This window comes from Zootoca vivipara, chromosome 14 (assembly GCF_963506605.1).
Source record: "Zootoca vivipara chromosome 14, rZooViv1.1, whole genome shotgun sequence".
Lineage (NCBI taxonomy): Eukaryota > Metazoa > Chordata > Lepidosauria > Squamata > Lacertidae > Zootoca > Zootoca vivipara.
The window spans coordinates 14,347,735-14,375,327 of record NC_083289.1 but is presented as its reverse complement, the minus strand read 5'-3'; the positions used below and the strand labels follow the sequence as shown (position 1 = coordinate 14,375,327).

The following is a 27,593-nucleotide window of genomic DNA, read 5'->3' as shown; positions in this document are numbered from 1 at the left end:
GGTATCACAATTTCCCTCTTCTCTAGGGGGGCATGAGTATGGACATAAGAAGTGACCTGATAGATCAGAAGAAAGGGCTGTCTATTCCAGCATTCTCTGAATGACTAACCAGATGCTGACATGAAGGCCACAAGCCTTCACACAATAGCACTCTCTCGCTTGTGCTTCCCTACAACTGGTATTCAGAGGCTTAGTGTTTATAATACTTGAAGGAACACAAAGCCATTGTAAGTAGCAATCGTTGATAGCCTTATCCTCCACAAATTAGTATAATCCCCTTCTAAAAACATCTACATTAGTGGGCACTACTTCATATTGTGGTACTGGATTCCATCGTTTAACTGTTATATGAAGTAGTCATATCTATTTTGTAACATCTGGATTGCCTTCTAGTTAGCTTCTGACTCAGTGCAAAGTGCTGGTTTCAACCTTTGAATCCATAAACGACCCAGGACCCTGATATTTGCCAACTTCTCAAATATTTCTGTGGTCATTCAGATCCTCCATGAAGACTCTGTTTTGGGTACCTCACCTCTGAGGTGTCACAGTATGCTTCTGAGGCAGTGTGTTTCCGAATACCGTTTGCTTGAAACTGCAGGATGGGAGAGTGTTCGTGTCCTGCTTTTGGGCTTCCTGTAGGCATCTTGGTTCCACTAGTACACCTGTTGCATTGGATTTCCCTATTGCACCACCTCTATTCTCACTAGCACACAACAGCCCCTTACACTACTGGCACAACAGCCCTTCTGTTGGTGGCCAAAGAATGTTGTTTCTGGGCCTTTAACTTCCCTTTTATGTATGTTGTGTTTCTACGTTTGTTTTATTCAGGAATTCGCTACAAGGATCTTATTGTTGGCGTGCCCAAGGAAATATACAAAAACGAGAAGAGAGTAGCTCTTTCTCCCGCTGGCGTCCAAGCTTTAGTGAAGCAAGGCTTTAATGTGCAAGTGGAACATGGAGCTGGTGAAGAAGCAAAGTTCTCCGATGATCTATACAAACACGCTGGAGCAAAAATTGGGGACTTGAAAACGGTGTTTGGATCTGATCTTGTGTTAAAGGCAAGCTTGCTAGTGAAATATATAGACTTACATTTGTGGGAGTATGACATGGCAGCTTCATCTATCCATCTCCAAACCCAAATCTCTTGGGCAACCTTATTCAATGCGCCGGCTAGGGTTGCCATGTGTCCTCTTTTTCCAGGACACATCCTCTTTTTCAGGGGTAAAATTTCTGTCAAGGTGGATTTTTTTTGAATTTGCCAAAATGTCTCTGGCTATACGTTCTGGATGTGTCATAGACATAGCTGGTGGTTGAAGACTTGCTTTCCTCTTCTCTTCTTCTGCCCCCCCCCCAAAGCAATATATCACAGCTGCTATAGATGTCCAGTCTTTCTTGAGCATTCTTTCTGATATGTTTACAGGGTGGTTATACAAATTTGCTCATGGTGTGGTTATGGCTTCCCATTAATAACTTCTTCATCTTACACTGAAATTTCCCTGTCCCTAGCTGTAACAAGTCCTTTTTTAAAAAGTGGATTTGTGGCACTAGGGTGTGCTACAATTCACTTTAGGGTGTGCTTTAATTCACTTTAATTGAATGTTAATTGAACAAACAGAAACTTCCATCATGCGCTTAAAACTCTCCTTCCAAACACCCTAGGGCAGGCATCCCCAAACTTCAGCCCTCCAGATGTTTTGGACTACAATTCCCATCATCCCTGACCACTGGTCCTGTTAGCTAGGGATCATGGGAGTTCTGGCCAAAACATCTGGAGGGCCGCAGTTTGGGGATGCCTGCCCTAGGGTCTTAGAAGGCACCCTTTGTTTTCTCACTGTTTAGAGGACTAACACCCCCTGAAGTTGCTTGCTATAAGTCATCGATGTGTGGAGGGGGTGTAGAATGCAGGTATAATAAGAGCAAAGAAGGAAACAAACAAATATCATCTTTGACTGAATTCACATTTACAATAAATGTAAATGTTTTGCTGGGAGCCATTGTCATAACCTATGCCCTAATCCTGCTTCACTAGGGTTGCCATATTTCATATTTCAAAAAGTAAAAATCAGGACACCCCAAAAGTGTTTCAACATGAACAGAGATGAGTTAAGCCCAGTAGGACTGCAATTGAACATCATCATCATTGTGCGATACATTTTCATGACACTTTACAGAAGTCAACAAAATCAGTATCAGTATCAAACTTTATTTGGGTCACGGACCAGCATAAGACCAGCATATACTCTGGTTTCTCTTCAGATCATATAAAAAGACATAGCCTTTGCCCAAGAAGCTTACAACCTACTTTTCAGCACAGGGGAAGACAAGGAGAGAAGTGGAAAGAAGGGGTGAATGTGATTTGTTTCAGTTGTTGTGGGATAGGAACTAAAGGGTTCATGGAAAAGGTGAGTTTGGGGGAGGGATTTGGTTGAAGAGGTGGCATTCTATAAGTCAGCCTTCGCCAGCTTGGTTCCCTCCTGTTGTATTGGACTATGACTCCCATCAATCCTCGTCAGCACAGCTGAGTTGGTTGAGCTGCATGAAACATGTAGCCCAAAACATCTGGAAGACACTGAAGTGTAGGTGGGTTCCCATGAGGCAAGACACAGTGAAAACAGCAAGAACCTTTATTGAACTAACAGAATTGGACAACAGGGCCAAGGCAACTGCTTATATACATTTCTGAAGACCAGGGCCACTCCCAACGTGATTGGCTGTCTAAACTTCCAAGCTGCAAATCACATCTCAGAGTTTATGGGCCAATGGCAGAGGCCCAAATCCTGAAATGCTCTGTGATTGGATATCATGTATCGAATCAGAACACAGGGGCTCAGAATCCTTAGTCCAGACTCAAGTTCAGGCAAACACAGACCACTGAATACATAACAGACACCATGTTGGAGAAGGTGTTCTGGAGGGTATTTAATTTAGGTACGCGGAAATATATTTTGGATATGGATTAATATTTTGGATTAAACAAAGCATTTCTTTTTTTCAGGTCAGAGCTCCAGTCTTCAATGAAGTGTTGGGAGTGCATGAGACAGACCTACTGAAGGAGAAGGCGACACTTGTCAGCTTCATCTATCCAGCTCAGAACCCAGATCTGCTGGATAAACTTGCTCGGCGCAAGGCCACCGTCTTGGCAATGGACCAAGTTCCTCGAGTCACTATCGCTCAAGGATATGATGCCTTAAGTTCAATGGCCAACATTGCAGGGTGAGGATCCACAATATTCTCTCTACTAATGCTATTTTTTGTAGGGCTGAATTTTCTGTTTCAGCTGTTGTCATATATCCCACTTGGACAGTTCTCAATTGCGGCCAGTTTTGCAATAGTGAAGGACCAGGGCTATCATTTCAGATTAATCAGTACAATTCCAGCCTCAGCCCCACTACAAATATTTGCAGCCTCTCCCACTTTAGTGCCAGAAGGACAGTCATGATGCTCAGAGGTGCCTGGATCAGTCTAAATCATAAAGGTGGGGGAACGGTGGTCTCTGGGAGGAGACTTTTGTCGCAGGAAGAACCCATGGCTTGGGGCACCGAACGACTGTTAGATTGCATTTATTCTGCCCTCACGGAGCTGCAATTCTCAAGACTGGTTTACCAGTCGATCTCTCATCTGAGGGAACTTGGGGAATTGCAGCTCTATGAGGAGCAACAGCTCCCAGGAGTCTTTGGGGGGAGCCATGGATGTTTAAAGTGGTTTGATACTGCTTTAAATGTATAGTACAGATGAGACTACAGTATAGTTCTGCAGCAGCCAGGGGCGTAGGAAGGAAGGGGCGATATGGGCGCTCCGCCACCGGGCAGCGCAATCCCGAGGGCGCCATCACGGCTGCCACCCCGCCTGCGTGCGATGCGCCATGCCCCCAGAACACATGCCAGCCACGCCCCCACCTGCTCTCCACCCCCGGTGCCAGAGCATGAAGCTCCACCATTGGCAGCAGCTACTGCTTTTTCTATCCACTGCAACTATTTCTTCCTAGCTGCTGCTGGGCAAACCAAGAGCCCTGATTGCTCCAGGAGGCTGAGGAGCACGAAGGAGCAGAGAAACAGAACTAAGAAAACCACGGTATATTAAAAAGCCACGTTTGGATGGTAGGCCACGACTGACTTAGAAGGAGTCATTCTACCCCACAACTCAGTGGTGGCTGTAAACCATCTGTGGCTGGCTTTGTTTCAGTTTGATACCAGAAGTGTTGATTAAACTGCACCGGGAATGGGGCTCCTTAAAGGGATAGGGATGACCTCCAAATTGCAACCTGGGGATTACCATCATCATTCCTTTTAACAACAAATTCAAGTGGCTGAGCACTTGAGTTAGGAAGCAAAACAGGACCACGCAAAAATAAGGAAGTGGTTTCCTTATAGTCAAGGGATTTCCTAGGTACACAGAAGAATATATAACAAATAATGTCTTTAAAACACACACACACACACACACAAACATACACACACACACACAAAAACAACAACAAGGAAACCCAAAACTGTGTGCGGACGACTCTGGTGTTGCAGCGTTGACCTCGCCGACGTACAGTTTCCAGGTTATGTGGCCAGCATGACTAAGCCGCTTCTGGCGAACCAGAGCAGCACACGGAAATGCCGTTTACCTTCCCGCCGGAGCAGTACCTATTTATCTACTTGCACTTTGACGTGCTTTCGAACTGCTAGGTTGGCAGGAGCAGGGACCGAGCAACAGGAGCTCACCCCGTCGTGGGGATTCGATCCGCCGACCTTCTGATCGGCAAGCCCTAGGCTCTGTGGTTTAGACCACAGTGCCACCTGTGTTCCAAAGTACCCAAAAGTTAATTAATTCAGTGGTTTTATTATTATATTATAGTATTTATTATACTATGATGATGATGATGATGATGATACGCATAAGAGAGGAAAGCTGTTATGGGAAGAAGGTGAGTTGAAAGAAACTAGCAGTTTGGAGCGGAGAATAAAGCATAAGTTGCATGTGAAAGGATAATGGGAAAAGAAACTACTGGGGATGAATAAATACATTTTGAGAGGAATGTTGGCGTGAGAAGCAGAAAACATAAATGAAAAGGCCTTCTTCTCCTAAGGCTTCTGGATCAGCAAATTTTGTCCTAAATGTAGAGAGTGATTCACGCTACCGGTACTTCCAGAATAAATGTCTTGAGGAAATATGAGCTATGTACTATGGCAAACAATTTAGCAAATTCCAAAAATGAATTAGGTATCAGTAGAAAGTGAAGTCGGTAACTGCTAGTTGATTAAAACAAACTTGGCTTCTATTGATCACTGTTTGGTGACTGTGGGCCTTCAGTAATGATCAGCCTTCTCAAATGGGCCCTGGTAATAGAAAGTTTGAGGACTCCTGTCTTAGATGGGGAGAATATACAGCAACAGGGCCGGCTCTAGGGGTAGTCTGGGTGGCGCGGGGCGTCAGGGCGCCGGCCCGGTAGGGGGGCGCCACGTGGCAGAGTCGCGCGTAAACTGTACTGCGTGCTGCGCCCGCCCACCAGCCGTGGCAAAAAACAGAGCGGGGCGGGGGCGCCGGAGCGATCTCCGCACCGCGGCGCCAGGGCGGCCGACGTGCTTGAGACGGCCCTGTACAGCAACAGTGTGCATGCCCTATTATACGTGAATATAGAGAAGATGTGTAGAATCTTCTAGGAGATATTGTGTTGTGTGGGAACGCTAATGACACTTAACCTCTCAGTCTTCTGTTCTGGGAGAGATTATAATTTTAGGCCTCTTCAGTGGCCATTTATGACACCTCATTTGGGCAGAAGGAAAGTATGTGGGATGTTATTAGATGCCAGCACTTAGGAAGCAAGTAAGTGTTTAGGAAAATAGCCTGGAAAAATAGTGTTGTCAGGTTTAAATCACAGCGTAAAGAGTGTGTAATGGCCCTGTAGCTGGAGAGATTACACCTGACTTAACATCTCCCAGATGCACGGTTCTTAAAAGACGCAAGCGTTTTCTCTGAATACAGCAATGGCAAGTCTGGCTTAGTGTCTTGACCAAAATGAGTCCAATTGAGATGAAGTGGTTTTAATTCTGAACCATTTCAAGATGCAGCATGTGTACATAATTGGTATAGCATTTAAACCAGTTTGTTGGGTTGAAAGAAAGAAAGAAATCCAGCAGCTTTGAAATCAGTTCCAAATGTGAATTGATTCAAAATGTGTTTATTCCTGAATGGCAATGAGTGGCCCCAAAGGTTTTGGCTCATAGTACAGTCAATGTGATATGAAAGGCTTCAAACTCAAGCATACTCAGTTGGAAATATGGGACTTGCTTCTGAATAAATGTGGCTAGGACTGGGTCTCCGCTACTACCTGGTCATTCAAAAACACCTTGGATGTAAAATCTGATCTGGAGGCAATTTGGATTGACTTTCAAGTTTATCAACTGAAAAGGCCTTGTTCTTTCACATGCTCTGCTTTTGTTGTGTTAATAGCAGAGTAAGGGCTCCCACATATTTCTGGGGCTGCAGCTGTTTCTGCAATTGGTTCCAGAACATCTTTGTTTTTGAGCACTTCTAGAAGACAAATTAGGTGTCAGTAGCATATTCTGGACCTGCTTACCTGGATACAATCTCCTGAGAAAACAGTGCCTTGATATATTCAATGTATTGCTTATACAATGGTTTTCTGGAAAGCAATGGTGGCGGCTCGTTTGATGTTCCTTTTCTGGCATAAGATGGCAACTTTTGCCATTTGTCAAATCCAAAGATTGCTTGAAGAGGGCTGAGTGCTGTCCTCCTTTGCACAAAACACCCAAGAAGGGCAAAAATGAGTCCATCTAGACGTGACAGGAATTGTGTGAATGCCAATAACCTGCATGGTTTTTGTCATGCAAATAGCTGCCCAAAGAGAAGCCTATGTAGCCTCAGAATTTGAGAAGTGGAGAGGAGAAGGTTAACTCCTTCTCTTCCTGACTGTAGTAATGGGTAATGATAAGAGTTAAACACTGTGGCCAGTTATTATTACTGTTATTATGATATATTTATTAATACCCACCCTTTTCCCTGATGGGATTCAAGGAAGCTTACAGATAAAAAAGAACTGCAGAGAAAAAAACAGGGGGGGAAACTATACAATAATTAAAAACAATCAAACACTGATAGAATTATAACGATATACACATATATAACATATATTAAAAGCATATCAATAATTACAATTAAAAACAGCATGGCACCAGCCCTTTTGTTAAAAGCAGTCGGTTCCCAAATGCCTGTCGGAACAAGAAAGGAAAAAGCCAGTCTAGCTTTTCTAGGGATGGAATTCTAAAGTCTGGGAGTTGCCACCGAGAACGCTCTCCCCAAAGTTATTATGGGCTGGAGCTAAGACTCGTTTAGCTTTTTCTAGTGGCTACTTTCATTTTCCTGTCCAGTTGTATGTTAACTTGTTCATCAACAAACAGCCTCTTGCTCTGGTCTTACAAAATGAATAACCCGATATCTTAAATAAGAACTTGACACTGATGTCTGTCCCCTGCAAAACAGTCTATCTGAAGCAGTGATTTGCATTTCAAGGAAAACTCCCATTAGCATCAACGGGGTGCTTGAAACGCAACTGGTAGCTTCTGAGGGGTGAGAAATGGGAGAGAAAGCGTTAAGTTCCCCTTCCCTAGCCCTGCAGTCCTGAGGCTGCTCAAGCATCCCTTTCGCTGCTATTGACATAACTAAAGATGGCGGCCTGCTGGACAGAGTCAATTCTGCACCTCTTCCTTAAATACAGATGTATTGACACATCAACATTCGTGTACTGGAGTACTCTTTATCTGTTCCATCCTCCTTCCATCTTCAGTGGTAGCACTGCAGTGCAGGTGAGATCATGCCAGTAGCTCCTTTGACCTGCAAAATGGCTATGGTGTTGTATGGCATAAAGCATGCAGGCCTCCCTGCTAGCATCTCAGTTTCAGTAGCCCAACAATCCTAGTTTGAGGTCAATGGAGCTAGCACACAACCAAGGGAGATCAAGTATGCACAATGATTTCGAGGGGTGCCCTGTGTGCTATGACAGCAGGTCTATGAGTCGACCTCCTGTTGGATCATCTTGTAGGCAGAGTGAATGCAGGCATGGATGCAATTATTCCTCTTTACATATACAACAGAGGGATTCCCTTGTTAATCAGCAATAGTGTAAACCCTGCATGAAGTGAAAAAATAAGGCAAACATTGCTGCGACTTTCCAAAGAACGTTTATGTTGGAAGCATTATGTTGGGTAGCATCCATGGATGTGGATTTCCTTAACATGCTTTCAAAATGAATCCCCCCTGCAAAAACAAAACAAAACAAAACCCAGTTCCTTAAAAAAGAAAGAAATAATATAAACATCTTGTTTTCTTCTTCAGAGAACTAGAGTGAACCCAGAATAAAGGTTGCCTTTAGCTCTAATTGTTTGGAAGTTCTGCACCCCTAATGAACCTTAGGCATGCCTGGGGCTTTTTACCTGGGGGGGGGATGCAGGAGTACGCATACCCCTGAACATTTTGTGAATCTTTGTATTTATTTTTCCTGATTTGAACTATAAAATTGTGATTTTCTTGAGTCAAAATGAGAGCACCCCTAAACATTTTTTTAAAAGAAAAAAAAGCACTACTAAACATCCACCAAGATAATAATGCCCACTCACACCACAAAGAGTTCATAACACACCTACTCTTAGCAGCCAGGAACATCATAGCCAGACACGGGAAAGACCTGTCAGGAGTAAGCATGAACCAATGGTATCAAATAGTATGGGAAACAGCCTTATTAAAAAAAACCTAACCAATCAACTACAGGGACAAATAGAAGAAGACGCCTTCACCCCAGTAGGCTATGGTTTCCCTTTATCCACAGCCCAACAAGACAACAACAAGAATCCCCTGACAGCATACTAATCAATCTGGCCAACCTGATTCAAAAATACACACTCACACTCTACTCACACACAATTCTCACTACAACCAACCAAAGAAAACCAACCATACCCTAAGCCACACCCAACCTCTCGTGCCTGCAACCAAGGAAATACAACAAACGAATAGTAAGAGAACCATTACAAGTAATGCTGACACAACCCCTCACACACACATTATGTAGAATAATAGAAGCCCATCCCACTTGCCACTCCCCCTTCCCCCTTTTTCCTTCTTCTTCCTAATTGTTTAAACCAATTCATAAACCAAGAACCACTAATTGACCACTAATAATGAAACATACGGTGTGTTGTAGAGACTTTCCCACATTTATTATGCTATTTTTTGTGATACACAAATGACATGAGAAAACTTGGCATACTTATTTGTATAACATTATTCTTGTTTATTAAAAAACCCAATTAAAAAAGAAAAGAAAACAGCACTGGACATGCCTCTACTTAATGTGCAACTGGGCCCTATCCCCATAGCATCAGTGAACCATAGCATCAGGCTGTATAAGAGACAGAGGGGGAAACAATCCCCATTGCCAGCCAAAGTAACTCGGTGCCGGATTTACGTATAAGCTAAACAAGCTATAGCTTAGGGCCCCACTCTCTTGGAGGCCCCCAGAAAATTTAAAGGGAAAAAACCTGGATGTACATGTCCAAAATATCAGATAAAAAACAAATAAAATAAAACCTACATACAGCAACAGTGTTTTATGTTGCGTAGGCTCCTATGATGTAAGTAATGCTAACCTGCTCCCTAAAATGTCACTGCTTTGCTCTCATATATATATATATATATATATATATATATATATATATATATACTAAGATCATGGCCACTGGTCCCATCACCTCCTGGCAAATAAGGGGAAGAAATGGAAGCAGTGAGAGATTTTACTTTCTTGGGTTCCATGATCACTGCAGATGGTGACAGCAGTCACGAAATTAAAAGACGCCTGCTTCTTGGGAGAAAAGCAATGACAAACCTAGACAGCATCTTAAAAAGCAGAGACATCACCTTGCCGACAAAGGTCCGTATAGTTAAAGCTATGGTTTTCCCAGTAGTGATGTATGGAAGTGAGAGCTGGACCATAAAGAAGGCTGATCGCCGAAAAATTGGTGCTTTTGAAGTATGGTGCTGGAGGAGACTCTTGAGCAGGCATCCCCAAACTCGGCCCTCCAGATGTTTTGAGACTACAACTCCCATCCCTAGCCAACAGGACCAGTGGTCAGGGACGATGGGAATTGTAGTCCCAAAACATCTGGAGGGCCGAGTTTGGGGGTGCCTGCTCTTGAGAGTCCTATGGACTGCAAGATGATTAAACCTATCCATTCTGAAGGAAATCAGCCCTGAGTGCTCACTGGAAGAACAGATCCTGAAGCTGAGGTTCCAATACTTTGGCCACCTCATGAGAAGAGAAGACTCCCTGGAAAAGACCCTGATGCTGGGAAAGATTGAGGGCACAAGGAGAAGGAGACGACAGAGGATGAGATGGTTGGACAGTGTTTTCGAAGCTACCAACATGAGTCTGACCAAACTGCGGGAGGCAGTGGAAGACAGGAGTGCCTGGCGTGCTCTGGTCCATGGGGTCACGGAGAGTCGGACATGACTAAACGACAACAACAACAATATATAGGGTGCCTACATTCTTCATGGACTGGTTGCATACCAACATGTGCAAATGGCTTTAGATACCTATTAGGCCCATAAATCACCATATAGCATATATTCAGCACAAGAAACAGCGACCATTTGTGTGTTGACAAAGGACAGCTGGACATATAAAAGGGCCCCATTACCTTCGGGAGCTTAGGGCCTCATCAAACCTAAATCCGGCCCTGATATGGGGTGATAAAACATTTCACTCTCCACTAGGTGCCTCTCCCAAAGTATTCATGGCTCCCTCCAAAGCAATATTCCTTTGTTGGGCACTTGAAAGCATGTAACAAGCACTGATATAATTTGTTATGACAGTCAAATGTATTTTTTCACTTAGACAATTTATATCTTGGAGATGCTCTCGAGCATTTGTTTGTTTTCTTGGGTGGCTTTTATTAATTCTCCTTTTGGTTGCTTTCTGTATATTTGTTAAGTCTGTTGCAATTTATTCACAAAGCCTACTGAAGAGCCAAGGAATATTTTCACCATTTTCTTCTATCTCTCTCTCTTGCTTTCTTTCTCTCTAGGTACAAGGCTGTAGTCCTGGCAGCCAATCATTTTGGAAGATTTTTTACTGGGCAAATTACCGCAGCTGGAAAAGTTCCTCCGGCAAAGGTGCGAACAGGATCTGCTTCAGGGTTTGGGGCCCTTGGCTAACACTCTTCCCCTGCATGAGCCCCCTCTCACTCCCGTTATTATTACATATTGCTTCTCCTGCTCCTCCTCCTACTCATCATTTGCACCTCCTGCTTCTGCAGTGGGCAATTCAATTCAGTTGGCATTTAAAGGCAAATCTATGAAACTCACACTGCCCCAAACAATTTGAGAAAGGAACCATGGCCATCCTTTGAAACCCACACTCATGTGAATTTTGTGGCGCAGTTCTCCAACCAGGCAATGTTGACAATAATGCCTATGTTAGGGGAAAGTGTGCATTAAAATGAACGTGTTGGTGAAATCGCATACAAAAATGCATTAAATTGTGGGGGGAATTGCTTGCGAAAATAGGTACATTCATCAAAACTATGTACAAAGAATGTCTTTATTAGGAGGCATTCTCTTGATGAATTTTCTTTTTATATATATATAATAATTTTTATTAATTTTCAATTGCAATAATCCAATAAAAGCCACATTATCACAGTACCAAATTACAATACAATTTAAAAAGCCAATTATTCCAATACCAAATTAAACAATTTTAGGTGACTTCCCGTGTGCTGGATTTCACAGTGCAAAGTTCTTATTTCTTTCTCCTGCCATAATCTTGATTAATCCAATTACAACAATTCTGATCTTGCTCCTTTGTTTAACAGCCGCTGATTTCTTGACTTCTGTTCGGGATTGCCTACCCAATAAATTTTATTCCTGCAAGAGGAGTTTGTGTCCTACAAATTTCCTGTGTGGCATGTTCTCTTGATGAATTTTCATGAGGATTTGAAAATAAAAAAATTACAAATTGCTGCAGAAATGTGGATAACTCAATTTAATGAGAAATTGAGAGGACCGTAATTGACAGATCCTTCCATTTCTACCTGCTTCCTTGCTAGGCCAATGAGCAATCAAGCAAGCAGTGGCATCTATGGCTGCACCACCACTGTTGCCTGAGCCAGAGCAAAAGGCAAGTGAACAAGCAGGCTGCAGTGGTGAAGAGGAGAAGCAGGTGCAGGGGGCCCTTGTCAATGGGCCCCCTTGTGGAGTGTGGGCCCTTGACCCTAACCCAACCATGCTGAACTTCAATGCCAAGCCTGGATTAGGTATCACACCATGGTTTTCTGTCTTGTAAAAGTTTGCAGGGAGGGTTGAGACTAATAAGCAGACAGTGGCCTCATATCCAACAACAACAACAACAACAATTTTATTTATACCCTGTCCATCTGGCTGGGTTTCCCCAGTCACTCTGGGCGGCTTACAGAATATATAAACCATAATTAAGCATAAAACATTAAAAAAAAAACTTTCCAAAACAGGGCTGCCTTCTGGGTCATCACTTTCTTCCTTTATTTTAAACCATTTTATCCTGCTTAAGTGATGTGTGCTTTGTTCCAATAGTGCATCTTTTTTGCTATTTATTGCTGTTGTTTTCCTTTCTAGATCTTAATCATTGGTGGTGGTGTAGCTGGCTTAGCTGCAGCCGGAGCTGCTAAATCCATGGGAGCCATTGTTAGGGGATTTGATACCAGGTATAGTAATGATGATGATGATGATGATGATGATGATAACAACAACTATTTATATGCCGCCATCTGGCTGGGTTTCCCCAGCCACTCTGGGTGGCTCCCAAAAGACATTAAAAATATGATAAAAGATCAAACATTAAAAACTTCCCTAAACAGGGCTGCCTTCAGATGTCTTCTAAAAGTCAGGTAGTTCTTTATTTCCTTGTCATCTGATGGGAGGGCGTTCCACGGGGTGGGTGCCACTACCGAGAAGGCCCTCTGCCTGGTTCCCTGTAACCTTACTTCTCACAGGGAGGGAACCGCCAGAAGGCCCTCAGAGCTGGACCTCAGTGTCCGGGCTAAACAATGGGGGTTGAGACACTCCTTCAGGTATACTGGGTCGAGGCCGTTTAGGGCTTTAAGGGTCAGCACCAACACTTTTTATTTTCAAATTGGAAACGTACTGGGAGCCAATGTAGTTCTTTCGGGACCGGTGTTATAGTAATTCAAATCCTCAAACCGTAAGCTGTTGTGAATCTTACAGAAACGCAAGGACTTTAAAGATGTCTTACAGTGTGGACATATTCCTTTCCTGCTTGCTGCCTATGGTCTTTCCAGTGTACCTAAATCTCTTTGCAAATAAACCAGTAACTGAGCTTGACTTGATAAAAAGCAAAGATGAAACTCTGAAATCCACTGTTGGGTTGCAAAAACGTGGCAAGCTTTTGAGATCTTCCAGAAGTCTTCATCTGGCAAGATGTTTCACACAGCAGGGTGTGAGTTCTAGAGAACTTGTCAGCTTACCACATTTGGTTGGTATTGCCCAAATGTGGACTTGGGAGTTCTTCCTTGATGGACACTCTGCATTGGCATGGACAACTACCTGTCTTTAGTTCATATTAGGTTAACTACCTGTGGCTTGAAAAAGATCTGACTTGGCAGTTCCTATGAAATGTTTCCCCCTTTGCTTGCAGGCCTCCAGCTCTGGAGCAGTTCAAATCTCTTGGTGCGGAAACATTAGAAGTGAGCATTGCTGAAGCAGGAGAAGGCGTCGGAGGGTATGCGAAAGAGATGTCCAAAGAATTTATCGAGGCGGAATTGGCATTATTTGCCAAACAGTGCAAAGAGGTGGATATTGTTATTAGCACTGCCCTTATTCCAGGTACTGTACAACTTTATAATGATTCCAGATGCCCTTGGCAGAGTGTGCTCCTAATTAGGAGCCTGCAGATCCAGTCACGAAGGAGGCAGCCTAGAGCATAGCTGCCAAGTCTCCCGTATTCCCCGGGAAACCCCTGTTTTTCCAGCTGTTCCCAGCCGAAAAAACGATTTTTTTTTGTTTTTTCCGGGTTTATTCTGGCGCGGCGGCCATTTTGGAACTGGGCGGAGCATGCTCAGGAGCGACTTTTGATGCTGCTTTGCCCAGTTCCAAAATGGCTGCAGCGCGACTTCTGGTGCGGCGGCCATTTTGGAACAGGGCAGAGCAGCATCAAAAGTCGCTTCTGAGCATGCTCCACCCAGTTCCAAAATGGCGGCAGCACTACTTCTGGTCTGCTACGTCCGGTCCAGTCCCTTATTTCTCAGGCCGGAACTTAGCAGGTATGGCCTAGAGGAGGGTCCGTAGCTCAGTGGTAGAGCATCCCGCTGGTCGGTTTAATCTGGCCCCTGTAGCAGTTTATGTCCTTGAGTAAAATCCTTAAAAACCCTCCACAACTTCAACCCTAAAAAAAGGTCAGCAACTTTGGTTGGCCTTTTGGTCGGCCCTCACAGCCCTTCGTTTCATCAAATCTGGCCCTCTTTGAAAGAGGTTTGGATACCACTGGCCTAAACCAATACTGCTCACATTCTGTAACCAACAAAGTTGTGGCCTAAATTTGCCCATTAACATTCACCTGAATTCTGTGTCCTTGTCTCTTTATTTCTCCTGGGGGGTGGCTTGGGGGTCTTGAAGCGCAACTGAGTTCCAGCTGAAAAAAAGCCCTGGACTTAAGAGCTGAACTATACATCCAGAAATATCACATAATACAGTTCTCCCTGGACTGTACAGTGGTGCCTCGCTAGACGAAATTAATTCGTTCCACGGGTCTTTTCTTATAGCGAAAAATTTGTCTAGCGAATCCCGTAGGAATGCATTGATTTTTTAAAAAAATTTGCCCATAGGAACGCATTAATTGAATTTCAATGCATTCCTATGGGAAACCGCGATTCGCTAGATGAATTTTTCGTACAACGCATTCGTCTAGCGAGGCAGCCTCCGCTCGAAAAATCCTTTCGTTAAGCAGAAATTTCGTTAAGCAGGGCATTCGTTAAGCGAGGCACCACTGTATTTCTTCTGGCTACAGTTGGGGAGAATTGGATAATTGAATGGACCACCGTCTTGACAATTATTTAACTGTGGATATTATTATTATAATTATTCATTTCATTTCTATATTGCTTTATATTTTTAAAAGCAGTTTACAGCCTACATTAAAACAGCAAATAAAATAATTCAGAATAAAACATTACTAAAGAAAGTCGAATATAAATAATACATTTAAATACAATTAACATTCATTCAAACATAATTAACAGGAAATTAAAATATTGTCCTAAACATTTTTAAAAACAACAACAACAACACTACAGAGGAGGGCAGCTGTAGAATGCACATTTAGCAGAGTAAAGTTAACAAAAAAAATCTGAAACATTTCAAAGGAAAGCATTACTAAGTGAAGTCAAATATAAAAGGCACATTTGAAACAGCATAGCTAACAAGAGAATAAAATATTCTCATAAGCATAGAACATATCTGCCGCTGTAGCTGCAAATCCTGCCAATGGTCGTTCATGGTGGGGGCTGTGGATGCTCATGTTCAATGAGCTGGCTCTGCACAAAAAGGTAACTAAGAGAGCCTCTGGCCTCTTCAGCAGCCTCAGCTTTTGTAGCTGGAGTCAGTCAGGGCTCTACCCGCCCAGGCCAGGTAGGAAAAGGTCTGCAAGGCAGGAGCAGGTCTTCCAGGACTCACAGCCAACTTAGATGAGCAGAAGCACTTTCCAGGGAAAGCCATCATTGGATACAACCATTGTATCCCATGCAAGGACAGCTATCAACTCAGGGAGATGGGTTAGTTTCTGGTCTATGGAAAAGCTCAGGCTGCAAGAACTACAGATGAATCCTCTTTTCATGCATGGGTGAGACTGTTAAGGGTTTAGACAGGAGGGTTATGTGTGTTGTGACCTGGAAACCATGTGCAAATGTACAGAGCCCTGCTTTGATCTTCACACTAACTCTACCCCCATAAAATGCAGGAACAGGCAGAAATGGTATCAGACCAAAGCATTCCATTATTGCTTTATTGTATGTGGTTTTGTTGGTACCTGCTCAGGCTTTTTTTAAAAAAAAAATTGTTATGCACCGTGTATTAAAACTGATGAGAATTCCCATATTTCATTTCTTCTCTTGCAAATTGCAACAGGGAAAAAAGCTCCTACCCTGATTACGAAGAATATGGTGGAGTCCATGAAGGATGGCTCTGTGATTGTAGATCTTGCAGCTGAGGCTGGTGGCAATGTGGAAACCACCCAACCTGGAGAGCTTCACATTCACAAGGTTTGTAGGGGCCCTGTTTAGGGCACTTTGTCCTTGTTTTGTTACATATGGATCCTGCCCTTCCTCCAAGGTGTCCACAGCATTGTACCTAGGGTTCTCAGGTGGCCCCACATCCAGACTACATGCTAAGACCAGATCTTCTTGACATATTAGATACTTTCAGGGTTCCTGCTCCTTCAAGAATATAGCTAGGGGAAACTAGACTTGTACTACAGATCTTCCAAGGAAATAAGTTGGCCCTGGTGAATTTTAAGGAGGGCTCCCTTTTTTAAAAGTGGTGTTGTATCCCAATAAGTCCCACTCAGAGCAGACCCACTGAAGAAGTCAGTCATGCCCATTAATTTAAATAGGTCTACTCTGAGTAGGACTAGCACTGGAAACAACCTATCCACGAGAGTGCATTGCTCTTCAGAGGACCACATATTCACAGTGACCCATAATTAATAGGCTTACATTCCCTACTTCCATGTCTGACTACCAATCCAAACCCAGCAGGCAGAACCATAAAGGGCTAAAGGATACCAATCAATACCCAGATTTTCAAACCAAACAAGGTATTTCATGGGCGGGAGATTTGCAGCCTTAGTATGTACCCAGCCCAGTCTACAATGTATGGGCATTTATTTCACAGTACCATACCCAACCTAACTGGTGTTTTGCTAGTGAATAAAAGGCTCTGAACTCACTATGCACTTAAAGTCAAAACTTGCACACTCCTTAAAAAACCTAGAATCAGAATGTTCAGGTTTTCTTTTTTCATTTCTTTTTTTTCTGAAACAATGGCAAGGGGATAGTTACGATATTTTCTCACTAAATGTATTTGCTTACAAACTTCTCAGGACTAATTGGAGTGCAATTAATCTGCAAAGTACATCTTGCAACCATGATAGCATCAGGCGACTAAGAGGTGTTTTCAAACCTTTAAAATGCATTTTGCTTCTTCATTCTTGAAATAAGCACCATATGACTGTATAGCTCATTCCCCGAATGGCCTCCCAGCTTGTTCAGTCATTGGCTCCCTGTCAAAAGTAAAGCCTTTCCTTTCCCCTAAGCATCAACACAAGCCGTTCGTTTTAAAAAGGAGAAACCACTTAACTTGTAAAATGAAGTGTCAGAATATCCACAGACATGTGCAAGGTTTGATTTAAACCATTCAAGAAGGCATTTGGGCATATAAGTGGTAGATAAATAAATAAATTTGCTGTTGGTTCTGAAAGGTGCACCAGGTCTGGGCAAACCGCATGAGGAAAGTTTCGAGACAATGGATGAAAAACACTTTTGGAAAAATAATAATGTTTGTTTGTTTCGTTTCCCCCAGGGCGTGGTGCATATTGGTTACACGGACTTGCCAAGTCGCATGGCTACTCAGGCCAGTAGCCTTTATTCAAACAACATCTTGAAGTTATTAAAAGCTATTTCTCCCGACAAAGAATACTTTTACTTTGAGCCAAAGGATGACTTTGATTATGGGACTATTGATCATGTAATTAGAGGGACTATGGTAATGAAGGTGAGATTCTCCCTGCCCCACCCCCCCTTCCCAAAATACTTCAATTAACAGCTTAACACAGGCATCCCCAAACTGCGGCCCTCCAGATGTTTTCGCCTACAACTCCCATGATCCCTAGCTAACAGGACCAGTGGTCAGGGATGATGGGAATTGTAGTCCAAAACATCTGGAGGGCCGAAGTTTGGGGATGCCTGGTTTGACAAATGCATGCAGAAACCCAGTGAAACCCAGACACTTAAAGAATAAAGGGGGCATATGCAAATGCATTTAATGGAACACAATATAAAGATAAGAGTTGTCACTGTTGATTCTTTGCTTGAGGCATGAGCCTGGCTTTGCACCTGTAAGAACAGCCAATATTGAACCCTCCAGGTGTGGTTGGGCTACAGTCCCCATCAGACCCAGCCTGCAGCACCAGTGGTCTAGGATGATGGGAGTTGTAGTTTAACAACATTCTGTAGGGCACCACTTTGGGACGCAAGTGGCGCTGCGGTCTAAACCACTGAGCCTCTTGGACTTGCCAATCGGAAGGTCAGCGGTTCGAATCCCCATGACGGAGTGAGCTCCCGTTGCTCTGTCCCAACTCCTGCCAACTTAGCAGTTCGAAAGCACACCAATGCAAGTATAGATAAATAGGTATCGCTGTGGCGGGAAGGTAAACGGCATTTCCGTGCACTCTGATTTCCGTCACGGTGTCCTGTTGCACCAGAAGCGGTTTAGTCATGCTGCCCACATGGCCTGGAAAGCTGTCTGTGGACAAACGCCGGCTTCCTCTGCCTAAAAGCAAGATGAGCGCCAAAACCCAATAATCGCCTTTGACTAGACTTAACTGTCCAGGGGTCCTTTACCTTTACCTTACCTGTGCGACAGAGATTCCACCCGTTATCTTATGACTGTAACCTAATGAGAATCTTTCCCTACTACAGGAAGGGGAAAAAATATTTCCTGCGCCTTTGCCCAAAACCGTACCACCTGCTGCCCCAGCTAAGCAAAAATCCGTCCAGGAGCTAGAAGCAGAAAAACAAGCTTCCATCTCTCCATTTAGAAAGACCATGACATCAGCAGGAGTTTATACGACAGGTATTTCGTCTTTTAAAAAAAGTCGCATTCCCTACACACGTTGGGGAAAGTAGTGTTCCACCTGCCTTTTCTACCAACTGTGGGTAAAGCTGTAATATCAGAAACTGGATATAATATTTGCACAGGGTTTCCACCTGTAGGCCCAGAGCAGAGGGCAATTTCCCAGATTTTATGTGGTTTCAATGTGTGCCAGCCTCTCCATTAAGCGGAGTGTAGCAGCCGGCTTCAGGCAGATGACTTTGGTTGGCATGCAGCGGCAGCAAACTATTCATTGATTTATTATTATCATTAGTTGATTTAGTGCCAGGGAGGGGAAGAGGGGATTGGGTAGTATGTACCTTGACTGTGGGGTGCCCTTTGCTGTTCCCCCTCCCCAACAAGGAAGCAATATTTATTGGTCTGGTCCTCCTGGTAGCAACTTATGCACGTAGTGCCTATGTAAAAGTTGCACAGGGCACCTTAATCCCAGAGTGCATTTACTAAACAGCTGGGGTGGGAAGCTGTGCGGAGTTTTGCTGCCATATATGAGGACAGTGTGTCCGGGTTTTCCTCGGACTGGAATTTATCAGGTTGCATATGCAGCTCTGTTCGTTTCCCAGTTTCCTCCATGGGGAGGGGAAAAACCCACACATTGATGAGCATAGAAAAGTAATGTGTTAAGGAGATGAGTTCTTCCTTCTTCCTGAGATGTGCAGGGACTATTTTAACGGACAGCATTCAGATGTGCAACTCGTTGCTTGCAGTGGTTACAGGCCCCGAAAAGCTTTACCATTTTGTCATAAGTTACGCAATCCCAGTGCTTCTTTGCCCTGAATAACCAGACTATTCCCTTAGAATTGGAGAACAGACAATTGGTTGGTTGGCCAGGTGTCAGGTTTCCATCATCAGCAAAGGATAAAACAGACATAGAAGGTCGACACAGTTTCTCTCATCAGGTAATGCTGAAGAGCCTGTGTGGTCCATATTTTAATCATTTTCAGATGCCCCAATAGAAACTTTTCTTACGAAGCGAGAAAAGAAGTCAATGGAGAAATTAGTGCCATTTTTTCATTCCCCTCTTCTGGGCGCTCTATCATTTGATGATATGTTCAAACAAAATACTTAGCATCTCAAAATATTTGATTTGTTGGCATTTCCGCGTCTGGATGCCAGGCAATTTGGCAAAGTGAACTCTCTATCACAGGCAGGTCTCCTTTTCTGGCAAAAGCAGAGAATGCAAGGTATGCCTATAAAACCCTATCTCAGAAGACTGCTCCTGATCCCGTTCTTATTGTTGTCAAGGTCAAAATGTCAATGAATATGGGTGTGGGCTGATGATCTGGGTTTATTTGAAAGGAAAATGCATTTTTGATTTGATGCCTTTCTGTTTAGGCCTAACAACAGTTTTAGGGCTGGGCCTCATTTCTCCTAATGCTGCTTTTACGCAAATGGTTACCACCTTTGGGCTTGCTGGAATCGTTGGCTACCATACTGTTTGGGGTGTGACGCCTGCTCTTCACTCACCCCTCATGTCAGTAACGAATGCAATTTCTGGTAAGTCTTGACTCTTGTACATTTTGCTTTGTTTTGTGTGGTGATAACCGTAGAGCAAGCTCACTTATAAGAAAATTCAGAATGAACGCGCTTATTCAGATTTGAGGAATGGCCGTCCCAAAGTAAGTGGCAGCCATGGTGGATTGGCTTCCATATTTTCTCTCATTGTTGGGAAATTACTTAATACAATAGCAAAGATACTCAAAGTTTGGTTCATTGGTTGAAGTTATCAAAAAGATTGGCTCATTGGTTGAAGTTATCAAATGCAGCCATCATTTGGGGAAACCCAACCAGATGGGTGGGGTATAAATAGTGTATTACTACTACTACTACTACTACTACTACTACTACTACTACTACTAAAGGTAAAGGGACCCCTGACCATTAGGTCCAGTCGTGACCGACTCTGGGGTTGCGTGCTCATCTCACATTATTGGCCGAGGGAGCCGGCGTATAGCTTCCAGGTCATGTGGCCAGCATGACAAAGCCACTTCTGGCGAACCAGAGCAGCACACGGAAACACCGTTTACCTTCCCGCTGTAGTGGTTCCTATTTATCTACTTGCATTTTAACGTGCTTTCGAACTGCTAGGTTGGCAGGAGCTGGGACCGAGCAATGGGAGCTCACCCCGTCACAGGGATTCAAACCGCTGACCTTCTGATCAGCAAGCCCTAGGCTCAGTGGTTTAACCCACAGCACCACCTGGGTACTATTATTATTATTATAGAACACTGTAATGTAGGATTTCATCAGAAGCTATAGGACTTGATTGTCCACGCATTACGTCAATCCAAGCAGCCAATCCAAGTGTGGCTTAATCTTTCTATGGAAAGCCAGCAATGTCCATCAAGTGAAGTACACATGTTCTAAATGCTCTTTGAAAACAGTTTCTGCTTGTTCCAGATAGCAGCACATACTGAAGACCTTTTTTCCTCCCGTTCTGCCTTAAGATCTGCAACTGAGGCCCTACTCATGAGTGTGATAGGGCCTTCTCTGCAGTAGCACCCCATCTCCGGAATGACCCTCCACACCTTGGAAATGCACCTAGCACTGACATTGTTGACATTTGTCATTATGCATCTCTTTGCTCAGGCCGTTTGAAACCATTGCTCTGTGTCCGCTTCTCTGGAGTAGCAGAAAACAACCTTTCTCCCTCCTCTATATGGCATCCTTTTATATATTTGAACATGGCTATCATATCACCCCTTAACCTTCTCTTCTCCAGGCTAAACATACCCAGCTCCCTAAGCCGTTCCTCATAAGGCATCGTTTCTAGGCCTTTGACCATTTTGGTTTTCCTCCTCTGGACACATTCCAGCTTGTCAGTATCCTCCTTGAACTGTGGTGCCCAGAACTGGACACAGTACTCCAGGTGAGGTCTGACCAGAGCAGAATGCAGTGTTACTATTATTTCCCTTGATCTAGATGCTATACTCCTATTGATGCAGCCCAGAATTGCATTGGCTTTTTTAGCTGCTGCATCACACTGTTGACTCGTGTCAAGTTTGTGGTCTACCAAGACTCCTAGATCCTTTTCACATGTACTGCTCTCAAGCCAGGTGTCACCCATCCTGTATTTGTGCCTTTCATTTTTTTTGCCCAAGTGTAGTACTTTACATTTCTCCTTGTTAAAATTCATCTTATTGGCTTTGGCCCAGTTGTCTAATCTGTTAAGGTCATTTTGAAGTGTGATCCTGTCCTCTGGGAGGGGTATTAGCCACCCCTCCCAATTTGGTGTCACCTGCAAACTTGATCAGGATGCCCTCAAGCCCATCATCCAAGTCATTGATAAAGATGTTGAATAAGACTGGGCCCAAGACAGAACCCTGTGGCACCCCACTAGTTACTTCTCTCCAGGATGAAGAGGAGCCATTGATGAGCACCCTTTGGGTTCGGTCAGTCAGCAAGTTTTCCCTGGACTGTGTTATTTCAGTCTGCAGAGTGAAAAGTTTGAATGCCCTTTTCCAAATGAAGAAGAACAAGACTCCCTTCACAGAGAAAACTAGCACATCAGAAAGATTTGTGTGAACCATTCTTCCAGCTAGTTTTCTAGCAGAAAGATTTTTCTCATCTCTGGTCAAGTATTAAAATATGTCATCCCTCACCTGCAGATTTATGGCAAGGGATCATGGGAAAATGATGCCATTTGAATTTGGACGTGTCTCTTTACTTTGGCATAGCAATCTCTTTATGGTCCAGAAACTGAACTTGGCCTGGAAGCCAGTGCAGGTGCTGTTGAATCTGATCCTACTTTGGGATAGTAACTTTACAATCTTTGCCGTTTTACTCCTCTGTAAGAAGCCAGCCCTTGATGAGCAATTTCTGATAATAATTAACAATGGGCAGTGTGGATTTAGCAATTTTTGTAGCTTGACAAGCTCTGGCGTCCTTGCACTGTCAGTAGAAGCTTCTGTCCCTGCCCTTGAAGTGGCTTTTTTTTTAAGTCTGCTTGCTCAGTAGATGAGCAGAATGATGTTGACATTTTGAATAATCACCATATTCAGCCACAACAGGAAACATCTGCTGTACAATTCAAAGATTCTGGAAAAAAAGTATACTAATTACACATTCCTTAGTTATGTTATAAAGTCTAAACCTGTTCTGTTTTTCCTTTAGGACTCACTGCTGTTGGCGGTTTGGTGCTGATGGGGGGCTCGTATGTTCCTTCCAGCGTACCACAGACATTAGCTTTGCTGGCTGCATTTGTTTCTTCTGTCAATATCGCAGGTACAAATTTACTGATGTAATTAATATTTGTATTATTATTATTTATCATTTATACCCCACCCATCTGGCTGGGTTTCCCCAGCCACTCTGGGTGGCTCCCAACAGAATATTAAAAACACAATAAAACATCAAACATTAAAAACTTCCCTAAACAGGGATGCCTTCAGATGTCTTCTAAAAGTCAGATAGTTGTTTATTTCATCAACATCTGGTGGTAGGGCCCTCTGAGAAGGCCCTCTGCCTGGTTCCCTGTAGCCTCACTTCTCACAGGGAGGGAACCGCCAGAAGGGGGTGGAGACGCTCCTTCAGGTATACTGGGCCGAGGCCGTTTAGGGCTTTAAAGGTCAGCACCAACACTTTGAATTGTGCTTGGAAACGTACTGGGAGCCAATGTAGGCGTTCAGGACCGGTGTCATGTGGTCTCGGCGGCCACTCTCAGTCAATAATTCAAAACCTACTCATTTAACAGCTCTCAAGACTGCCCCCAAATAGAAACTTACCCCTTCCTCCGAGTGGGTGGCTGTTGTGGATCCTTGCGCTCAGTCGCCATTCCCGGGAATGCACTTTGGGGGATTCCCCTGGCTCCCTGGGTAGCTGGCTGGAGTTCCCATCAGCTCCTGCACTTTAGACTGGCCAATGAGAGGCCTGTTCTGGAGGATGTGCCTAGCTGGCTGAAAGGGCATTGGCTGCCAATGAGGCATAATAGGCTGCATCCCCTTCCACCCTCAGTGCAGTTGGCGGCAGAGCACTGCCTACTTATTTAACAGCTCTCAGGACTGCCCCAATTTTTTTTCTGCCTGAAGCAAAGCAGAAAAAGTTACCCACACAAAAAGCCGCAGAATACCCAGTTATTTTGGCACCTGAGGTAGAGGATCCCACAAGCACCTGCCCCACTCCTTGGCAGTAAAAATGTAATAATTATAAGTTAAATGACTTAAAATTTGATGCAGTCTTAGTCCTTAATCTGGGTAACTTTATCACAGCTAGGGATGGAGGAGAAGTCCAATTCGTATTTCAGCATGAAGCTACCCACTTTCTGAAACTATCAGAACTAAAACCCAACCAGCCTTCAAAATTTGCCCTTCCCTGAATTTTGCAATGTGGTTCTTCAGCCAAGTAAGGTGTACAAAAATGTATATACTAGGGTAAAGTGTGCATCAAAATGCATATATTAATGAAAACTCCATACAAGAATGCATTATATTGTGAAAAACTGCTTTGCAAAAGTGAGTATATTAGACAAAATTGCATAAAAACGTATGTGTATTAGGAGAAATGTACACGAAGATGCTAATGAATTTTCACAGGAGTTTTTTTTAATGAAAACTAGTGTGGAAATGTAGTCAATTGAATTTAAGACTGGAAAATTGAGAAACAGAGAAAAATGAAATATTGGCCTTTTGCTGTTTCTTTGTTTTCATTCTAAAAATCCATGTTCCTTTTTCCCCCAACAGGTGGCTTCTTAATTACTCAGCGAATGCTAGATATGTTTAAACGACCAACAGATCCACCAGAATATAATTATCTTTATCTCCTCCCTGGAGGGGTGTTTGTTGGAGGATACGGTGCGTCTCTTCTCAGTGGACACAGCATTGAGCAGGTCAGAAATCATTTCTAATTTTTACCAACCGTTTGCATAGATTGTCTTAGCAGTGATGGTAAACAAGCCAAATCAGTACTTACAAGCTACTCTTAAGCAAAGCCAGATCTAGATTAAGGGGATGAGAAGCATGCACTGCATATTGTAAGAACAAAAATATACCATAAAGTCATCAAAGAAATTAACTAAAATTAAATTAATAAATGCATTGAAATCAAAGAGGAAATATTCACACACAAATCATTCACTACAGTCATTTTTTCAAACATATATATTTTTCTTTTCCTGGTTTTAACAGTGATGACACCTACAATGTCTTACCTCTAAGGGACTCAGGGTGGCAATAATAATAATAATAATAGTAATAATAATAATAATAATAATAATAATAATAATAATAATAATATATAACACCAGTACCGAAAGACCTACATTAGCTCCCAGTAAGTTTCAGAGCACAATTCAAAGTGTTGGTGCTGACCTTGAAAGCCCTCAATGTCCTTGGCCCAGTATACCTGAAGGAGCGTCTCCACCCCCATCATTCAGCAAGGACAATGAGGTCCAGCTCTGAAGTCCTCTGGCTGTTCCCTCCCTGCGAGAAGTGAGGTTACAGGGAACCAGGCAGAGGGCCTTCTCGGTGGTGGTACCCACCCTCTGGAATGCCCTCCCATCAGATGTCAAGGAAATGAACAACAATCTCACTTTTAGAAGACATCTGAAGGCAGTCCTGTTTAGGGAATATTTTAATGTTTGATTCTATTTTTAATATACTGTTGGGAGCCGCCCAGAGTGGCTGGGGAAACCCAGCCAGATTTGAGGTGTATTAATAACAACAACAACAACAACAACAACAACAACAACAACAACAACAACAACAACAATTCATTATTTATACCGCGCCCATCTGGCCCATCCCCAGCCATAGAATATTAAAAACACGATAAAACATCAAAAATTAAATAACTTCCCTAACCAGGGCTGCCTTCAGATGTCTTCTAAAAGTCAGACAGTTGTTTATTTCCTTGACATCTGATAGGAAGGCATTTCATAGGGCGGGCGCCACCACCAAGAAGGTCCTCTGCCTGGTTTTCCCTCTCCCTTGCCTGTACAAGGTGGTTTGCCATTTCCCAGAGGAACAAGAACAGGAAAAAAATAAACATGGTGTCAGTTTTCAGCCTGCGTTTTCATTTACTTTAAACAAGAATGGAGGGAAATGGGGTGATATGTTTTATTTTTTGGACTGCCTACATTCAAAATGAAGCAGGTGAACAAAATCATATTTGAAAAGAAATCTGACAAATGCTCTGGAACATTGGTCACACAACAGGTATAAAACATTGGGTTTTTTTTTTTACCAACAGCTGTATAGGGGGAATCCATTATTTGATATTGCTTAAGAAAATACCTATACCTGTTGCTTAGATTATGTGGGGTGGTCCATTGTTCTTTCCATTAAATAAAAGACAAAACAGAACTGTTCAATAAAAAGTCTATTCTTTTATTAAATCTCCAGAAGTGTCTACTGAGCCAAAGCTTAATTGTAGACTAGAACAGATGTCGGCAAATTATTTTCAAGATTCAGAGCAGCGAATTGGCATGCATTGTACCTTGCAACAAATACTGGGGAGAAATGTTCAGAATTGCATCTACACTTTACGCTAATATTCTACTGCCAAATTAATATATATCTTATGAATTGTCTTACTTCATATGTATGCTGCTGTTCCTCTAAAGAGGTCGGTGCAGATTTAAAGATGTTTTGAAAACAAATACTAGGAAAGATCAAGGGAATAGAAATAAAAATAGAAATACTGTTTGATCCTATTTGAATGTCAGATGTGAAGGAGATAAAGAACTATCCAACTTTTTAGAAGACACCTGAAGGCAGCCCTGTATAAGGAAGCTTTTAATGTTTGAAGTTTTATCATGTTTTTAATATTCTGTTCGGAGCTGTCCAGAGTGGCTGGGGAAACCCAGACACTTTGTTGTTGTTGTTTAGTCGTTTAGTCGTGTCCGACTCTTCATGACCCCATGGACCAGAGCATGCCAGGCTCTCCTGTCTTCCACTGCCTCCCGCAGTTTGGTCAAACTCATTATTATTATTATTATTATTACTACTACTACTACTACTACTACTTCCAGAAAAATGAGAACAGGAGAACTTTGCTAGATCAGTCCAAAAGATCACATGGTCCACCATACTCTTCTCATAAAAAGGAAAAACAGTTAATATATTTTTTCATGATAGCAGCAAAGGTCCTGGTGGCCTGGCATTGAAAAACAGAGGAATTTACCAACAGTAAGAGAATGGGAGTCAAAATGCTGGACTTAAACTCAACCTGCAAGATTAAGTTAAATCTGCAAAATTAACCAAATTGGAGAGAATAGAATAAGAGCAGATTTTAACTACATTAAATTAATGAATAATTCCATTAAACCAGGGCCGTCTTAAGCATATCAGGTGCCCTGGTGCCATAGTGCGATGATCGCTTCTCACCGCGGCGGGCGGCACAGCGCCGCTGCAGTGGGCGCAGCCGCGCAGCACCCCCCTGGCGGCCAGGCGCCCTGGCGCTCTGCGCCACCCGGGCTTGCCTTAGAGCCGGCCCTGCATTAAGCATATTATTAAACTGAAAGTACAGACTGAAAGTACAGTTGGTTACAAAAGTAAGTTAAAATTGGGCAGAGGTGTAGTGTTTTGTATTTTGGCTCGTCTATTTCATACAGTTTGTATAGTTTGATCAGAAATTTAAAAAATCAACATCTTAATCGCTATATACCAAAAGATAAAACATTTACATTATTCCTATTGTAGAATCATAGAATTGTAGAATCG

General features: G+C 43.1%; 1 protein-coding gene across 1 annotated transcript in view; it reads left to right on the top strand.

Moving 5' to 3' along the window:
• The window catches only part of LOC118092866 (NAD(P) transhydrogenase, mitochondrial), a 62,495-nt gene that overhangs the window by 13,165 nt on the left and 21,737 nt on the right, over positions 1–27,593 (top strand). The window contains exons 3-13 of the mRNA XM_035131505.2: positions 829–1,058; positions 2,996–3,213; positions 11,088–11,175; positions 12,655–12,743; positions 13,694–13,881; positions 16,177–16,310; positions 17,629–17,820; positions 18,747–18,900; positions 20,272–20,433; positions 23,050–23,160; positions 24,615–24,760. Coding sequence (XP_034987396.2) covers positions 829–1,058; positions 2,996–3,213; positions 11,088–11,175; positions 12,655–12,743; positions 13,694–13,881; positions 16,177–16,310; positions 17,629–17,820; positions 18,747–18,900; positions 20,272–20,433; positions 23,050–23,160; positions 24,615–24,760 — 1,712 coding nt within the window. The remainder of the gene's footprint in view (positions 1–828; positions 1,059–2,995; positions 3,214–11,087; positions 11,176–12,654; positions 12,744–13,693; positions 13,882–16,176; positions 16,311–17,628; positions 17,821–18,746; positions 18,901–20,271; positions 20,434–23,049; positions 23,161–24,614; positions 24,761–27,593) is intronic.